This window comes from Cyprinodon tularosa, unplaced genomic scaffold, assembly GCF_016077235.1.
Source record: "Cyprinodon tularosa strain WSP-4 unplaced genomic scaffold, ASM1607723v1 ctg722, whole genome shotgun sequence".
In the NCBI taxonomy this organism is placed as follows: domain Eukaryota; kingdom Metazoa; phylum Chordata; class Actinopteri; order Cyprinodontiformes; family Cyprinodontidae; genus Cyprinodon; species Cyprinodon tularosa.
Window position 1 is genome coordinate 321,820 of NW_024039477.1, and position 16,508 is coordinate 338,327.

Consider the following 16,508-nt stretch of genomic DNA (forward strand, 5'->3'; position numbering starts at 1 on the left):
ATTTGGCAAAATGTTCATTTTATTTGCGTTAATCTGACTGTGTTTATTATTCTTCCCCCACTACATGAAAAAAGTCAATTCATTATTATCTAGAGACCAATACTAACAGGAGGTGAAATGCAGCCCCAGATGACATCACCACACCAGTAAACTTCTGTTCCAATTGACCCATATTTATGCTGCGTGCTACCGTTCTCCCTAAACCAGACTTTCCTGTGTTCTGCTCAAGAATACACTTGGCGAGGACACAGGCCTGTACTTGCATTCTTGTGAATTGACAAACAGCCGTAGACTGTGTCCAAACATCCCCATTGGCGGTCACGCCATTTTAGGCGAGGGTCCGAATGTCTAGTGGATGAAAAAGTAGTGGACTTAGAATTTCCTACAATTCACCTTGAAAAGTAGTGATCACCCATGGTTACTAGATGATCAGAAACATCCCAGATCGCTTTGCGAGAGCTCTCCTCGCAAAGCATCATGGGAGTTGTTGTGGTGGCAGGGAGGTGGAGTTACGTGACCAACGGGGAGTGAAAAGTAGAGATCTTCTGTCCACTATGTTATTCCACTATATAATCCCTGCTCTATATATTAATGGAGGGATTTAGGGGTTAGGGGGGACATTTTTTTATCTTTTCATCTTCTTCTTGTCATAATCATTGGCGAACAACCTGCAGGTGTTATACTGCCACCAACTGGTGAAGAGTTTAACTTAGTCTGGGTTTGTAGGTTCATACTCATGAAATGTGTTATTCTTAGTCATAGTTTTTTTTTTCTAAGTTGTAACTTTGAAACATGTATTTGTAACTTCAAAACTTGGATTTTCACAGATGAAACATCTGATGCCACGTGTATGTATGAGCTGACACAAGAAACAAATACGAATATTAAATCTATCCATGTTTAGTGACTAACAATTTCAAATTCAGACACCTATGAACATTTTTATCTTACCTCATAAAATGTGCTGATTTTAGTAGCAATTAATGAGGAGAACTCGCATATAAAAAACCTTCTGTTTACCAAACGGCAATGTGAAATAAACCCATAGAAATACACTGCCTTATAGAGATGTTCTAACTTCCCCTATGTTTTACCGTCTTGCTACCATGTTGTCTGTTTCCCTTTTGCACCCATAAACAACTTGGTAAACAGTGATGGATCTAAACTATTGTTTAAGTTCTCACTTTGTTTTAAAATGACCTTCATTTTTCCTTCAGTTATAGATTTCTATACCTAACTGTATATTTCTATTCCCTCTCTCATTAAGCTGCACTGCTTGGTCAGTGCGAAGCTTCTTGTGACATTTGACCAAAACTGCGAGGATTCACAATAAAAATGGGGCAAAATAACCTGCAACCACATAATTCAGTAGTTGATAAAGATAAGAAATAAATGTAAATATCTTTAGATGCTCTTCAGTGGACATCCCTTTGTGTCTCTGCCTTGCTGTCCAGCAACAATCCTTCAAGATCTGATAAATGTCAAGTTAAACTTTGCTTTAGCTTTAAACATTTACAAAAACCATTCAATCCAAACATGTTCCTCATCTGTAGTTAGGGATTTAATCAGGTGAGATGCAGGAACATGTCACATGACTAAGATTGTGAGCTTAGAGCTCAACTTGAGACTCTATATCCCATCCAACAGCAGGAGCACACGTGTCTGAGGTTCGGCATGCATCTATTCTTTGCTATGAGGCAGGAGCATATTTGGCAGCAGGACCTGCGGCTTCAAGAGAAAACACACGCTCAGGGTAGCAATATCAATGTGATATCAGGGTGGACAGGATGGGGGGGTGGAGGAGGTCTGTCCACATGTTTCAGGGTTGAAGGGCGGGTGGAGGGCGGGCCGGTGGAGGACAGGGTGGACCTGGTGGCGTGCGGGATGGCGGTGGTCCTGGAGGCACCTGGCCTGATGGTGCTGGTCTGGTGGGTGGGCTGGTTGGAGATGGTGAGGTGGGGCGGGTAATGGGATGGTAGTCGGGGGGAGGCGGTGAGGGCACATGGATCGGGGAACGGGGCGGAGCCTTGGTTGCAGAGTCATCTTTTACTCTTGTAAAGTTGATACATCGACCCTGCATGGAGAGAAAGAAACGCTTAACGGCAGCCCAAGTGGTAAGAGAGGAAACCCCTAAACAGCAGCGTCCATGATCAGCAGCGAGAGGAAGGTCATCAAAGGGAAGGCAGGTGTGGTGCTGAGCTCTGAACACCGCAGCATAGTACTAACCATTTTTATACTTCTCTACCTTAACAGGGAGCAACAAAAAAGTCATCAGTGGAAGAAAAGCCAAACCAAGGCTTGCATCCAGGAACACAACCACCTAAAACCATTAAATGAGAGTTTTTATGGACAAAAATCCAGTCTTTCTTCCTTTGATACATATTCTGCCAAATAGCTAGCCCATCATTTTATAAATAATATTTCATCAGTCTGTGTAGGATTGTATAATGTTAGGTGAATAGTTTGATTTAAAATACTTTATTAATCATAAAGCTAAAATTAAATAACATATGAACTGGTAATTTTTGGTTTATTTAGGGTTTGGGCTTAGCACTGCTTAATAGTAAAAAAAAGTATGTAGTTGGCCAGGGGCGTCTCTAGGTTTAAGAGACAAGGGTGGCTCAGCCCCTAGAAGATATTGCGCGCGCATAGCGCGCGCCGAAATTTTTTCAGTGCACCTGCTAAGGCGTTGTCTAAGACAAGGGTGTAACTTTGTGTTGAAAGTTGGTGGGGACGGCTCATAAGGAAAGGGAGCTACCTGCGCGACGCCTTTTTTTTTTTGTTGGAAAGGATAAAGCCAAAAAAATGCGAAAAACATTTATCAATTTAATGCTTACAGTTGAAAACATAACTGTTACAATATTCACTTATATATTTTGTGCAAAAAATATCACATAAATCTAAACAGACAGTACAAATGAAAGAAATCAAATAAATATATCAATTTTGTAGAACAATTATTGAAAGTCAATTTTGGGTCACTTTTTAAAATGAATTTACTTTTAAACCAGGACTCGGACAAGATCTTATGGGACCTTAAGCAGAATATGATTAAGCAACTCCGTCTTTCTGTCAAGAACATCCACTAGCAGGGTATCCAGGGGGGGATTTACCATTAGGCAATACTAGGCAGTTGCCCAGGGCCCCAAGTTCTGGGGGCCCCATAAAACTCTGTTTCCATGTATGGTTAATACAACTAATCCTTATTTGTGCACATTAATTATGTTTTTGATAAAAATCCTTTGGCTAAAAGGCCATCAGAACGCTGATAAATAGAGAGGAAAAAGGGACAAGAAGAGAGGGACAAAACCTAGAACAAATAATGGATGTCTATTCTATTAACATTTCTCTATCTGTAGAATGGGTCTGTTTTATGGGTTTTCTTCTCAGGGGGCCCCCTGCCTGTCTTTGCCTGGGGCCCCAAATTTCCTAAATCTGCCCCTGAGGGTATCAATACTGATTTGATAGAATCTGGGAGAGCGGACTATGTTCAACCATCCATTTTCTTTAACCTTATCCCTCAGTGGGATCAGGAGGTGCTGGTGCATATCTCTAGCCACGTTCTGGGTGAGAGGTGGGATCACCCTGGACAGGTCACCAGTCTGTCGCAGTATGTTCAACCAGCTTAAAAGTAATCGGTAATCAGATTTATTATTTGCACTTTTACTAAGTGAACTTTATAACTCCCTTAAATCTGAAATTCCAATGCCAAAATTGTTTAAATCTTTTATCTTTGGACCCCCTGCAGAGTGACATCACACCTGCAAGATCCTATCCTTACCTTCCTGCTAGATTGCAAAAAGCAGCTTGCTCATGAGTTGTCAACTTAACACGCTAAATCTTAAATGTACATATAAAAGAAAAAGGGGCGCAGTGCTTGCTACTGAATGGCAACACTATCAAAGTCAGGAAAAAGTTTTAAGTGAAGCCGGGATTAAAACAGTAGCTACAAGAAGCTTCAAATAAAAGGTGTTCTTTATGTCCAACCTAAACACCAACTCCGATAGACCATCAGTAGAGCAGGTGTTTAAATTAATCAATCACTGCTGCGAAAGCTTATAGCAGTGAAAGCTAATATACCACAGCCATCACTTAATAAACGCAAAATAATCAACCCTCTAAAAACAGAAAACTGTAATGGACTGAAAGTCCTGTTTTTTATGTGGGAAATTATTTGCGTTGTTTTAGTATAATTCTGAAATATTGGCGCTGTTGTCTGTTTCTATGGCAACGATACTGAATGTAGTGTAGCTTAGAGACCTGCACGGGTCGAGTTTTACCAACCCGCACCCGCCCGAACCCTTTAGGATGACTGCCGAACCCGACCCGTCACCCCCGGATATCTTCAATTCAAATCCGAACCCGACCCGACCCGTTGATATTTAACCCGCAACCCGACCCGTTAACCCATCATAGGCTATTGTACGCTGAGCTGCACCCAGTGCCTGATTAATATTACATTTCTGATGTCCAAGTCCCTCTCACCTGCAAGTCTGAGTCCACTGCTGTCCCTGAATGGATTAGCATTTTTGGAGGGAAGCGACAGGTGTTATGGGGAGAAGGCGGAGGGGGGTGATGGGGAGAAAGCGAGAGGCAACAGATTCTTTTTTCTGAGTTTTTTGTCGGGGTTTGTGGACGGTGAGCAGCGGGGAGAACTTTTTTTATTTTCTTTCTGAGGAGCGGCATGAATGGGGTTTTAATCAGATATACACAGCACCGAAAGCAAAATACGTGTACAAAATATTGGTGGGGACTGTCCCCCTACCGGTCAAGATTGGTGGGGACATGTCCACACCAGTCCTTAAGGAAGTTACGCCTATGATTGTTCAGATTAACTTGTCTTCTTTATGGCTTTTATTCGGTGCTTTACTGCATTTGTTTTGGGAAAATATGAGGAAAAAATAAAAACAGAAAAAAATAAATATTTTTTTTTAAATCGCAACATAATTATAGGGTGGCTAATGCCAAAGAAAGGATGACTGAAGCCACCCTTAAATAGGTCTAACGACGCTTATGTAGTTGGCTCTAAATCAAATTATAAGCCTCATGGAAGCAACTTTACGTTGATGCAAGGAAGAATCGAGCTAAAATGCTAACCCTGCTGATTGAAGCATTCAAATGCTATCCTGCTAACAGCTGAGACCAGGCCGCAGCCAGAGCAAAGGCAACAGAAGCCTTTACAGCAGATCCCTATTGCCAATAACACAGGCTTTAAATACAATCTGTACATTGCAGATTTTACAGCAGCTTTACATAAGCTTGTACAAGTTGACCTGGACTTACACTAAAGCTTCTGTTATTGCACCCATACTATAGAAAGCAATGTTAATCTGGAAAAAAGAACATAACATAGAAGGTACTGAACAGAGATGGAGAAAAGATGTGAAAAAAACAAGCAAAAAAACAAGGTAAATATTTCTGTACCTGTATTTTAAAGTTATTTAAACTGTTGGAAAAACAGATCTAAAACTGTCTAATTGACTGTGGTAACAGAAAACTCTATTGTCCTTTAATAGAGCCTATTTAACTTGATTTCCAAGATGTACAGTACCACCATCTCTACCCAAAGTCATGTTTCCAGTTTACTGCAGTGATGGGTAGTAACTAGATACATTTATCCAATGACATTTACTTCAGTAACTTTAAAGACTACATTTTTATTTATCTATTTTTTTCGTGTTTTTACGGCTCTAGCGGCTGGTATGTTTGGACAGTAGGTTGACAGGAAAGGGGGTATGAGAGAGGGGGGAGACATGCGGTAAACGACCACAGGTCGGATTCGAACCCGGGTCGGCCGCGTCGAGGAGTAAAGGCTGATTTATACTCAGAAACCAGGTCGTCTGCATGTGCGTCGCAGTGAACACAAATGAACCCCCCCACCACCACCACAACCCGGCTGCTCTTCTCCTAATTTGTAGATAATCGCAGACAGGAGGCCTCTGACTGGTCAAATCTACATCCGCTCTACACTAGGCATATCTTCTGTTTGGTAACTTACAGCCTTTTTTTGTTTGTATGACCGCCATTGAGGAAAATGACTCGTGAAGATAGACCAGCTAGAAGAGCGAGGTGTGCAAGAACGCTGGGACCCTTTTTCCACCTGGATCCCCGCTCTTTTTGGCCCTCATGTCCCTCCGTTGTCGGACAAAAAGCCCCCACTTCCTCATCGCCTCGGCCGTATCTAAACTAGAGACTGACATTTTTTCGGCATTGGAGTGGGAGTAATTTCACCAGGAGTGGGACGGGACAGGATTTAGATTTCTACTCTGGCCAGGGATCGGGACGGGACACAATTTTTTTCTGTGGGAGTGGGAAAATCCACTCCCGTGTCAGTCTCTAATCTAGACTCACAGCTAGTTCCTGATTATCCCTCTCGGCTGTGGCGTGGAATAACATAGCGCAGACCACGCTTCAATAATTGGCATAAATCAAAAATATCTGCAACAAGCTCACTGTGACACACTGCTGCAGGAGGATAACCAGCCTGTAAGGACTCTGTACATGGGTCGTATGCACTAACCACTGCGCCACCAAAGCATGCCCAAGACTACAGTAGTTATTCTTTAAAATGCTTTTTAGTTTTTACTGATATTCTTGTGATATTCTTCTTCTTCCACCATTCAAAGATCAGTTAAATATACAGTGAACAGTAGATATCGTAATAGTTTTTACAACCTGAGTTTACTTTAACTTTGCCCTGGTCCTTTAACTTCTACAGTGGACCAGTGATTTAAGATTAACCCGAGAATAGAAATAGATTTAAACACTTTGATATAACAAGGGCAAATAGTACAAATAGTAGAGAAATCTGTGCGGAGGCTTTTACTGACTAATACAACATGCATGCAGTCCAAAGCTCCAAGATTGGGCCTTTTTGGGACTTTGCCCCAATCAGTTTTTAAACTAATTGGACATCTGTCAGATGATGAGCACTTCCTTAGTGAATCAGTATTACAAAAACTTTGCGTTTGCCTCAACTGTTAAGAACAGTTGTTTCCTATTCATGCGTACCCTATTGATAAGTGGTTCATATGCACCCAGTGGAACAATGAGCTCATTAAATTGGTTAAATAACCTACAGGAATTAAGGTCACAGAAAAGTTCATCATAAGTTCATGATAAGCTGCCTTACAAGCCAAGGGTCAACTGAAATTAAATGTCTAAAAATATTAAAGGGGGGATTTACCATTATAGGCAGTTTCTTGGGGGCCCCAAGTTCCTGGAGGCCCCATTAAACTCTGTTTACATGTATGGTTAATACAAGTATTCCTTGTTTGGGGACATTAATTATGTTTTTGATATAAATGCCATCAGAAGGCTTATTTTATTTTTTTTGGTTTGTTATTTTTTATTTTTTTACGGCACCAGTGGCTCGTTTTTTGACAGTAGGCTGAAAGGGAAAGGTGGTATGAGAGAAAAAAGGACCACAGCTCGGATTCGAACCCTGGTCGGCTAAGGACTAAGGCCCCTGTACATGGGTTGTGCGCACTAACCACTGCCCCACCTGCACACCCAAAAAGCTTTTAATATTAAGTGTCTATTTTGTAGTCATGTTATTTATTTTTCTCTTAGTTAATATTGTCCGATTGTAGGATTTTAAACATTAGATATTATCAGGCCAATGGCCACTCAGTACCTCAGCAGCCACTATACTGCTAGCTGAGTAATCTCTATTTTTACTTAAAGGCACACTATGCAACATTTTTCAGTTAATTAATGTGTTTCAAAACGTTTTGGATGATTAAATGAGTCATTTCAGGTTGAACAAAGGTATTCTCGGCCGCCCTTGGGGTCTGTGGGGGAAATGCTGCACTTGCAATTGCAGGAGCACCGGCCCGCACCCACAGGCTCAGAAGTTTCGCGAGAGTCGGTCTTGCTTTACGGCGAGAACTGCTACACCCCCCAGTTAAAAGCATTCTCGTTGCTAGCACAGTGGCGATCTTTGTGCAGTGCTGCTTTCACACCGGACACAGCAGGAGCAGCAAAATCGCGTCTGCTGCTTCATTTTTGCTGCTTGTACCAGTTAGTTCTGACGCGCGGCTGAAGCAGCTTTGCTGCTCTGGCTGCGCGGTGCAAAAGTGTGTCTGACGCGCGTTGGGCGGAGCTTCACTATCCTTTCTCTGCCTTGCAGCTATATTTGCTGTGATCAGTGGGAATAAAGTAGTTTTAATATGTGTTTAAGTGAGAAAATACACCTGAAAACGTAATCAGTGCAGTCAGTTCATTCAGATTATCATCCTGCCTTACAATATTTTTTCTGTCGGAGCCGCTCAGACCCCCACATATCAGCGGTGCGCCGACAGAAGGAATCCCTTCATCAGCAGCCTCTGGCCGGGTCGCCTCCTCGCGGTTCACCGCGGCAGCTGGTAGGTGTTTTTCATCTAAATAATCCAAACTGCAGGCAGCAGGATAATAAAAGAATTGCAGATTTCTGCATTTTAAGTTAATTTAGGCGTCAATAAACTGTTCAAGAGGAGTGATGATAGCGCTCTGATCATCAGCGCTGTGTCTGTCTCCCTGCCAGCTCCCAGATCAGCTTCTCTGATTGGTTGACGCGGCGCGTCGAGCAGCAAAAAATCAATTTTTCCATCTCGAGCAGCAGCGCGTTTGCGGCACGTCAGATGCTTAGTCATTCGTTGCGTTCGCCTGTCTGCTAAGCTCAAAACAACCGCGCCTGGCTTGACGGAGAAACCAGGAGAACAGCTGTGCATATTTACGACAGTGCACTTTTACTTTCGCCCTCTGGGGGGAGCCTCGCTGGAAAATCAACACCGGTTGCATAGTATACCTTTAAAGCTACAGTGTGTAACTTTTAGCGACATCTAGCGGTCAGACTGCAAACTGCAGCAACATGAACATCTCCCCCCCACCGCTTCTCCCCCCCAACAGTACGGCGAGCGTTACGGGACAAAATGTCTTCCACAACGTCCGCATCACCTACCTTCTCAAGTGATGAGGTTTGTTTACATAGATAATTTTACAGATAGTATTTCATTAGTCTGTGTAGGGTATAGATTTCATGTAGACTTAAGATAATAAATATACACGTTATTTTTCTACATCGTTGTGACGTTTTGGCGATCTCGCAATCGCTAGTTTGTTGGCTCTGTGCTGCCGTAGCGCAAAGATGTCTGCCTCCATGGCTGCGAGACCCGCTCCTATGTAATTATAAATAACGAATTCTAAGGCAATGCAAATATTAAGGTTAAGAGGCTGAGCTTGTAGATGATGATAAATAACATAGTTATGTATAATATATTACATTTCTGACTGTATATCCCTGTAATTATTACACACTGTAGCTTTAAGTAAAAATCAATGTTATAGTAGTCCTATTGTTGCTTACCTAAAATTTATGGCTACTCTAGCCACCTCTGGTGTAAAGTTACAGCCTTGGTGTATGTGTAGCTGATGAGCTACACAAACTGCTGAAAACTTCTGAACCCTAAAATATGTTTGACAGCTTAAAAAGAACCTGAATTCCTTTTTCCCAAGTATAAATATGTCACAAACATATCGCTCTGTGCCTTAGATGCGGTGATTCTTGCTGGATAAGTTTTCATAATGCAGAGTCTTTACTCTGCGTTACTGGATTATACATCTGGAAGACTAGCGGAGCTGAAAAATTATGAACTATTTGAATAAGTTAAGTGGATCTGTCTGACGTATTTCTAAGATTCCCCAGAGAGCTTTGTTCTCTGATCAATAAAACCCGTGATTTCTCCTCATTCAGTCTCAGATATTATGTGAACCGTGGTTCTTTTTGTTGTATGATTTATAGTTTTTAATGCAAAGCAGGTGTGAGAGACCAAATGGTTCACCGGCATTCAGAGAGCCGGCCGAGGTGTCAGCCATCTCAGAAACACTGGGAGTGAATGAGACTGTGGAAAGGAGAGCAAAATGACTTATTATTATGTACGGTTGAAACATCTTTATAGCAGTGGAAATCTCAGGGGGGCTCTCAAGCTAGAAGTATGGGACTTAATGTTGTTGTTTTTTTCCACTCTAGGTAGGGTTATTGCATAACTTAGAGACTCCAAAAAAAATGTTCTGGAATCCATAAGCACCGACGCTTTTCAGAAAATATTTGCTAATCCTTTGGTTAATCGTTTTGGAGGAGTAAACCGCTCAGAATGTTGGATCTAAGACAGTTATTTATGATTGCCAGATGTCTATCGCATTCCTGTTCTGGGCTCCGATCCTGCTACCATTGCCGCAGCCGGGCACTAAACTGACATTTCTTTCCATGTTCAAACAATATTAAAATTATTTGATCTTTTCACAAATTTTTAATAGTTAATTCCATCCCCATGTGAAAATAAGAATAAAATAAATCCTAGTGGACATTTAAACATTGCATTAAAAGCAGATCTGCAATTCAATCTGCTCCATCAGTGTGGCAGAACCCAACTGATAGTGCTTCACATTATTCATTAATTAAAATTGCTCGAAATTATATATTTTTCAACTTTCATGTTTACAAAGTATTGAAGAGTAAATAACCTGGAATGCGCTCGACTCACAAACTCTGCTCTTCCAGCTGTGCTTGTGCAGAAATGCGTCTGTGTGCAGCTCAGCTCAGAGTCTTTACGCTCCCAAATGATGGTTTACTCTCAGCATTATGGCTCTTCCTGCTCTCACTGCTTAATAAAATATATGTGGCTGATCATTCTTTGCAGAGCTTAAAAAATTATTTAGTCTTAACTATTAAGATTTTATTTCTCCCAGCTAACAGGAGTTGATCCTAAACATTCTTTAATTTCTACCAAAAGGAATCCCTAAATTATATCCAAAGCAAATATTTCATTGCATTCTGTTTATTTTTAAAAAAAGATCCAGATGAAAAGGTACATAGATCTTTGAATATTTCTCTCTCATCGTTCTCTTTTCTATCTATTTAAATATGATGTAATTATTTCCTTGTATTGCAATGAAAACATTTTCTGTTTCCTTTATATATTTCAATAATTTAGTTAGCATATTCATTCAATTTATGTCTGGATTGGCATGGCATTACAAGGCAATTATCTCATCAAAACCCTGTGAATTTAAACCTTCTTTGACCCCTGAGCAACTGTAACCGAGGGGTAAATTCCCAGAAATAAAGCCAAGATTATAGATTGAACGAAGAATGTTTTTTATTCTTTGCCCTTTTGGAGTAATGCAGATTTTATTGATCTGTGTTTAATGCATATTTCATAGTAGATCAGGAAGTGTTTGCTTTGGGATGGAAACCTTGTATGTCCTAAACCATTCCTTTATTGGATGTTTTGTTAGCTTTTCTGTCTGCTATATTAACCAATATAATGTGTTAAACTAAATCTGACATTTTCACAGCTTTTGTCGGACACTTTTTTATAAATTAGTGCATTAATTCATAAAAAAAAAAGTTTATTAGAATTCTATAAATCAAAGTTTTCTGCCCCACAGCAATGATGATCTGCACGGCAGCATTCTATCCCCGCTATTGCAGTATCTAGGATAGAGCTGTTAGTCTGGGAAATAATCAGGTTATTATTTGAAATTGTAAACATAAAATTTTTTTGCAACATTAAACTGACTAAAACCTTTTTAAGTTTTAGTCGACTAAAACCGACTCAAACTATTACATATCGTAATGACTAAAATGTGACACAGACTAATAATAGTGTTCGTTCTGAAGACTAAGACTAAACAAAATCTAAGATGGCGGTTAAAAACTACTCTGCTGTTCAGAAAATGTTTTTTTTAATGTTTTTTTTTTTTGCTGTTGTTGGCATTCATATAAATATACTGGTGTGATAACGTAGTATATATTTGACTGGTTTTTGGTATATGTCTATTTTGATGTTATAACCCCCCTGGAGAAAAATCCACCAGCCGCCACTGGATCTATATCAACTTTAAAGCAGAAAACACTTTGTTTCAAGCTTCCTTTCCTCAATATATGACCTTCCACTTAATCTCTTTAAAGAAATACTGTTAGGAATCCAGTTTGTGTGGGTTGTGTTTTTGTGTTTTCTCCCTCCACCACCAGGTGGCGCTTGGTTCTCGTTGGCCTTCTCACACACCTGCGGATGGTTGCCTCATTACCGGAGGACTCTTAAGCTACTGAATGCCACTACCTCTACGCCAGAGTGTTTGCCAGTTTTGGGTACTCTAGCCAAGCTGAGTTTTGCTGAGTCAAACTGAGTTTTAACATTGTTGTTTTTTGTCTTTGCCTCTCGGCAGGAAGTCATCCTACAAACTGGATGTTTTTGGACCTTCTCTCCCTGGAAGGATTGTCTGAGCTTCAAACTGAGCTGGGGATTCAAACTGGAGATTTGGATCAACTTTTCCCCGAAGAATTGTTTGAGCTACACTCTGAGCAGGGGATTCATCTCCACAAGAGACCGTTCAAGTACCGCAGGAAATCTAAGTGGCAGTCAGCTCCTCCGTTCCTCAAGAAAACACCTCAACCTGGGTAAACCCTGTCCGCCCTCCACGAGCAAGTTAGTTACTGGAACAACCCACACCGACTGGATTCAGAGAAAGACACCTTTTCTGGAAATGTGAGTCCTGTTGCCTTTATTCCCTTTTGCAAATCGAAGCTCAAATTTCCCACTGAGCCTGAACTAACCACAGGAACTTCCCCTTAATTTTTCAGTCCCGGTTCGCCAGTGTTCAGAGCAGCACTGGACCCATTGCTACCAGTTCTCAATAAACCTGTTAAACCTTCCCATGGTCTCTCTGTTTGGTTTCCTGCATGTGGGTCAGATCTTTGGATAAAATCATGACAAATACATTTAAGTTTGTTTTTCGTAGAGGCAAAAATGTTGAAAATAAACGTTAAACCCGATGAGGATAGAGTACATACGTTTTATTTAAACTTACATGATCACCAGGTTGGGGTCTCATTAGGGACACCTGGTCATATCCACGGCGAAACAGAGCCAAGATGGCATCCAGTTTACCCTGAGGAAGCAAGAATAAATGCTTAGTGGCCATTATCTAATGATAATAATCAAATATCATTATTTCCCTGTAAGGAATGGGATGGTGACATCACACCGCTTCCCACGTCTATAATGGGGGCGGAGCTAGCCAGGAGAAGCTATCCACATCAAGTGTTGGCTGACATATCATGGTAAAAATAACAAAAGCTTTTCCCTTTTGAAAGAACTACAGGACAAAATAGTTTAAAACATCTTAACTTCCACTGGGTCGCCAGCGCAGCACTACGCTTGAAAATAACACCGGTTTAACTTTTACCAACATAGACATTTTATCTTCTTTAGAAAGATCGGATTCTCCACAAGTCAGCTGCCAAGTTCATTTTATGGACACCATGAGCACCAAAGCACAATTAATAAAGATACAGCAGCATGTTAAATCAGATTTTTTTAAATAAAGCTTTGTCTTCCTATCTTTGAAGCCTTCCTGAGGCCATATTATAAATCCAATCTTAGATCAGATTTATATTCCATTTATTTTTAAGTGTCCACCGATTAAAAACTAATCCAGCATATTCTTAATAAAAACATTCCATGATGAGAAAATCACCACATAAAGCATCACAAGCTTTCCCTCCCAGCCGACTTCTTTACAGATGATTCCCCTCATATTATGGCTCATAAAGTCCGAATGCTATTGGTTAAGTTCCAATGCAATGTTTGGCTCGCTAATAACTGTAATTGGCTAATTGGTAATTGGCAAAATGGCTCATTTGAATAGTGCAGCCCTGATATATCGCCATGCGTAAACAGCACACAGACACATTAGTGACTGGATCATTGCACACTGTTAGATAATTAGATGGAAAGTTAGAAAAATATTTGCTTCGAAAATATTTTGTGGCAATCAAAATGCTCCAGTGTGATTTTTGGGCTAAAATTGTTGTGTAAAAGCAAAAAGCACAATTTGGAATAATTTGGCCCATTTAGAGAGGTTTGGAGACGCTGATGACTCCTGTTATGCCTAGAAGTCTGACATTTTCTGCAGTTGTTGTTGACATGAAGCAGAATAAATGTAAAACAATGACACACACCTATTCTCAAGCATGGCTTCATTACTGCTATTCAAATAAGACCTATTATTTTAGAGAAAAAAACCCCAACTATGATCATATCTTAACTGCTGCAGGTCCGACTGTGTTTTAGTCACACTATTTTCAGAAACTAGAAGGTGTTAGCTTTCAAATGATTTATCACATGTGTAATGTGGGCTTACAGTTCCTTAGTTATTTGCTTTTCTATTTGGGTAAGCAAACATTAAAATTAGGTGGTTTAAATAGTTTAAGATGAATTTTCTTCTTTCATTCATGTGTTTCCCTATGTACCCTGTTCATTACACTGTAAGCAGTGTGTCGGAGGCTGCATGTGTTTTTACATGAACATTTTACTGAGAATCACAGTGAGAGCCTTCATGAACTTTAAAATGTAAATTTTAAGCTCGGCATTTTCAGGTACAGGGCTGCTCTTGTGAGAAAGGCCAGGATGGAGCTGCCGGTGTTCTGTCAGATGAGCATACCCCATCAGACAAGCATACCTATAGTCAAGACGGATGCACAAAAACTCAGATCTGCATTTATCCCTTTAGTTTTGCACGAAAAATAAACTTTAAACTATCTCAATGGGCGTATATCCCTTTAATCATGTACAAAAAAACCAAAAATTTAATGTCAGATCGCCATACACTTAAAAAAACACCAAAAAGTTAGTAATTTAATAGATTTTTGTACATGACTAAAGGGATACACGCCTGTTGAGGTAGTTTAATGTGTATTTTTCATACAAAATTAAAAGGATAAATTAAAGTTATAAACAGGTATTGACTGTGGGTATGCTCATCTGACAGAACACCGCTATCCTGTCAGGACAGAATATATTGTCAGATTAGCATACGATTAGTTTTTAACTAAACTAAAAAAATGTTTTTTTTTATGATTTTACACATGAAAACAATATCTAACCAAATTTAAATTCCCCCACACACATTTTTACTACTAAAGTAACGTATTTTTAATTAATATTGACTAATATGTTTTCAGCTATAGAGGCTCCTTCTCTTGGCATCCCAGGAACCTCAATCATGTCTGACTGTTTCTACATCCAAGAAATAACAGTGGAGTCAAGTCTGATTTTCTTTTTTAAAAGTTAAAATAAGTTTTGCTGCTCAGTACACTGCTGCTAAAATACAATGCGGGAATATTTCTATGTTGTTCATGTGCATATTAGATCAATGTATGCCAGGCCTGGGCAATTCCAGTCCCTGAGGGCCTCTACCTTGCATCTTTTAGAAGTTTCCTTGGTCCAACACACCTGAAACCACTAATTAGATGATTAAGAGGCTGCAGAAAATGGCTGCATACTGAAGAGGTAATTCAGCCATTTGATTCCGGTGTGTTTGACCAAGGACAAATCTAAAGGCTTCAGGATAGTGGCCCTCAGGAACTGGAATTGCCCACCAATGAAATATGCCAATCTGACAGCGTATGCTGTTCTGACAAAACACCGGTTCATTCATACTGTGGTTAATAAAAATTGAAGTGAAGGAAAATGAAAACGAATCAATTCCTGGATCGTCTTTCTGGAATGATCTGATCTGATTGGTTGTGTGTTTACCCGGATAGGTGTGTACCACTTCCGGTTCTGAGGCGGCTTCTTGTTCTGAGCCTTCTTAGGTTTGGGCTCGTATGGTTCGTACTCCTGCTCCGGCATCTTCACCACTGCGTTCTTCGGCTTCTCCAGCTTCGCCCCCTCCTCGGTGGAGCCCTTGCCGCCCCATCGCACCTGCAGGCGGACGCAGGAGGAGGTGGTGAACGTTTTGACCTTCACCTGAAACCATCTGGTTGAGCTGATTGAACCGTGAGCTGATCACCTCCATCCTCTTGATTCCACCAACTCCTCTTCCTCCATAATACGAGGCATCCACAGTGGGCCACTTCTTCTTCGGCAGGCCGTCATCATCATCAGACTCCTGCAGCCGTAATCAGAACAGAAAGAAGTCGTAAGATTTCAAAATTAATTAAAACCGCGAGCGGTATTGACGGCCCTCGCAGCTCGCACCGCCTGGTATGTCGCGACCGCGGGAACCAAGCGACCGCCGGCTCCACGCTCCTTCCCAGCCTATTCTCCTGCTCTTCAGCCTATGCCTGCTGCTGCTTCCCCTCATCCTCTTCATCACCCTGTGCTGTTCCTCTTCATCATCCTCTTTCTCCTTCTGCTGCTGCCACTGTTTCCCATCCTCCTCCACCTGCAGCCTCTCCTCATCGTAGTCATGCTCCTGCTAATGCAGCTTCTCCTCATCATCCTCCTGCCACTGCTTTTCTTGCTGCGTCTCCTTCTCCTCCTCCTGCTGTCACTCTTGCTGCGTCTCCTTCTCCTCATCCTGCTGCTGCTCTTGTTGCGTCTCCTCCTCATCCTGCTGCGTATCTTGCTGCGTCTGCTTCTTCTCCTCCTGCTGTCACTCTTGCTGCGTCTCCTTCTCCTCATCCTGCTGCTGCTCTTGTTGCGTCTCTTCCTCATCCTGCTGCGTATCTTGCTGCGTCT

General features: G+C 41.1%; 1 protein-coding gene across 1 annotated transcript; it reads right to left on the reverse strand.

The window, feature by feature from the left end:
- Positions 1 to 1,546: 1,546 nt before the first annotated feature.
- Positions 1,547 to 15,936, reverse strand: LOC119772655 (anthrax toxin receptor 1-like; the record flags this gene model as incomplete). Its single annotated transcript, XM_038269171.1, has 4 exons — positions 1,547 to 2,074; positions 12,853 to 12,933; positions 15,582 to 15,749; positions 15,838 to 15,936. Coding segments are annotated over 4 exons (603 nt in total), but the record flags the coding sequence as incomplete, so codon positions are not given.
- Positions 15,937 to 16,508: the final 572 nt, after the last annotated feature.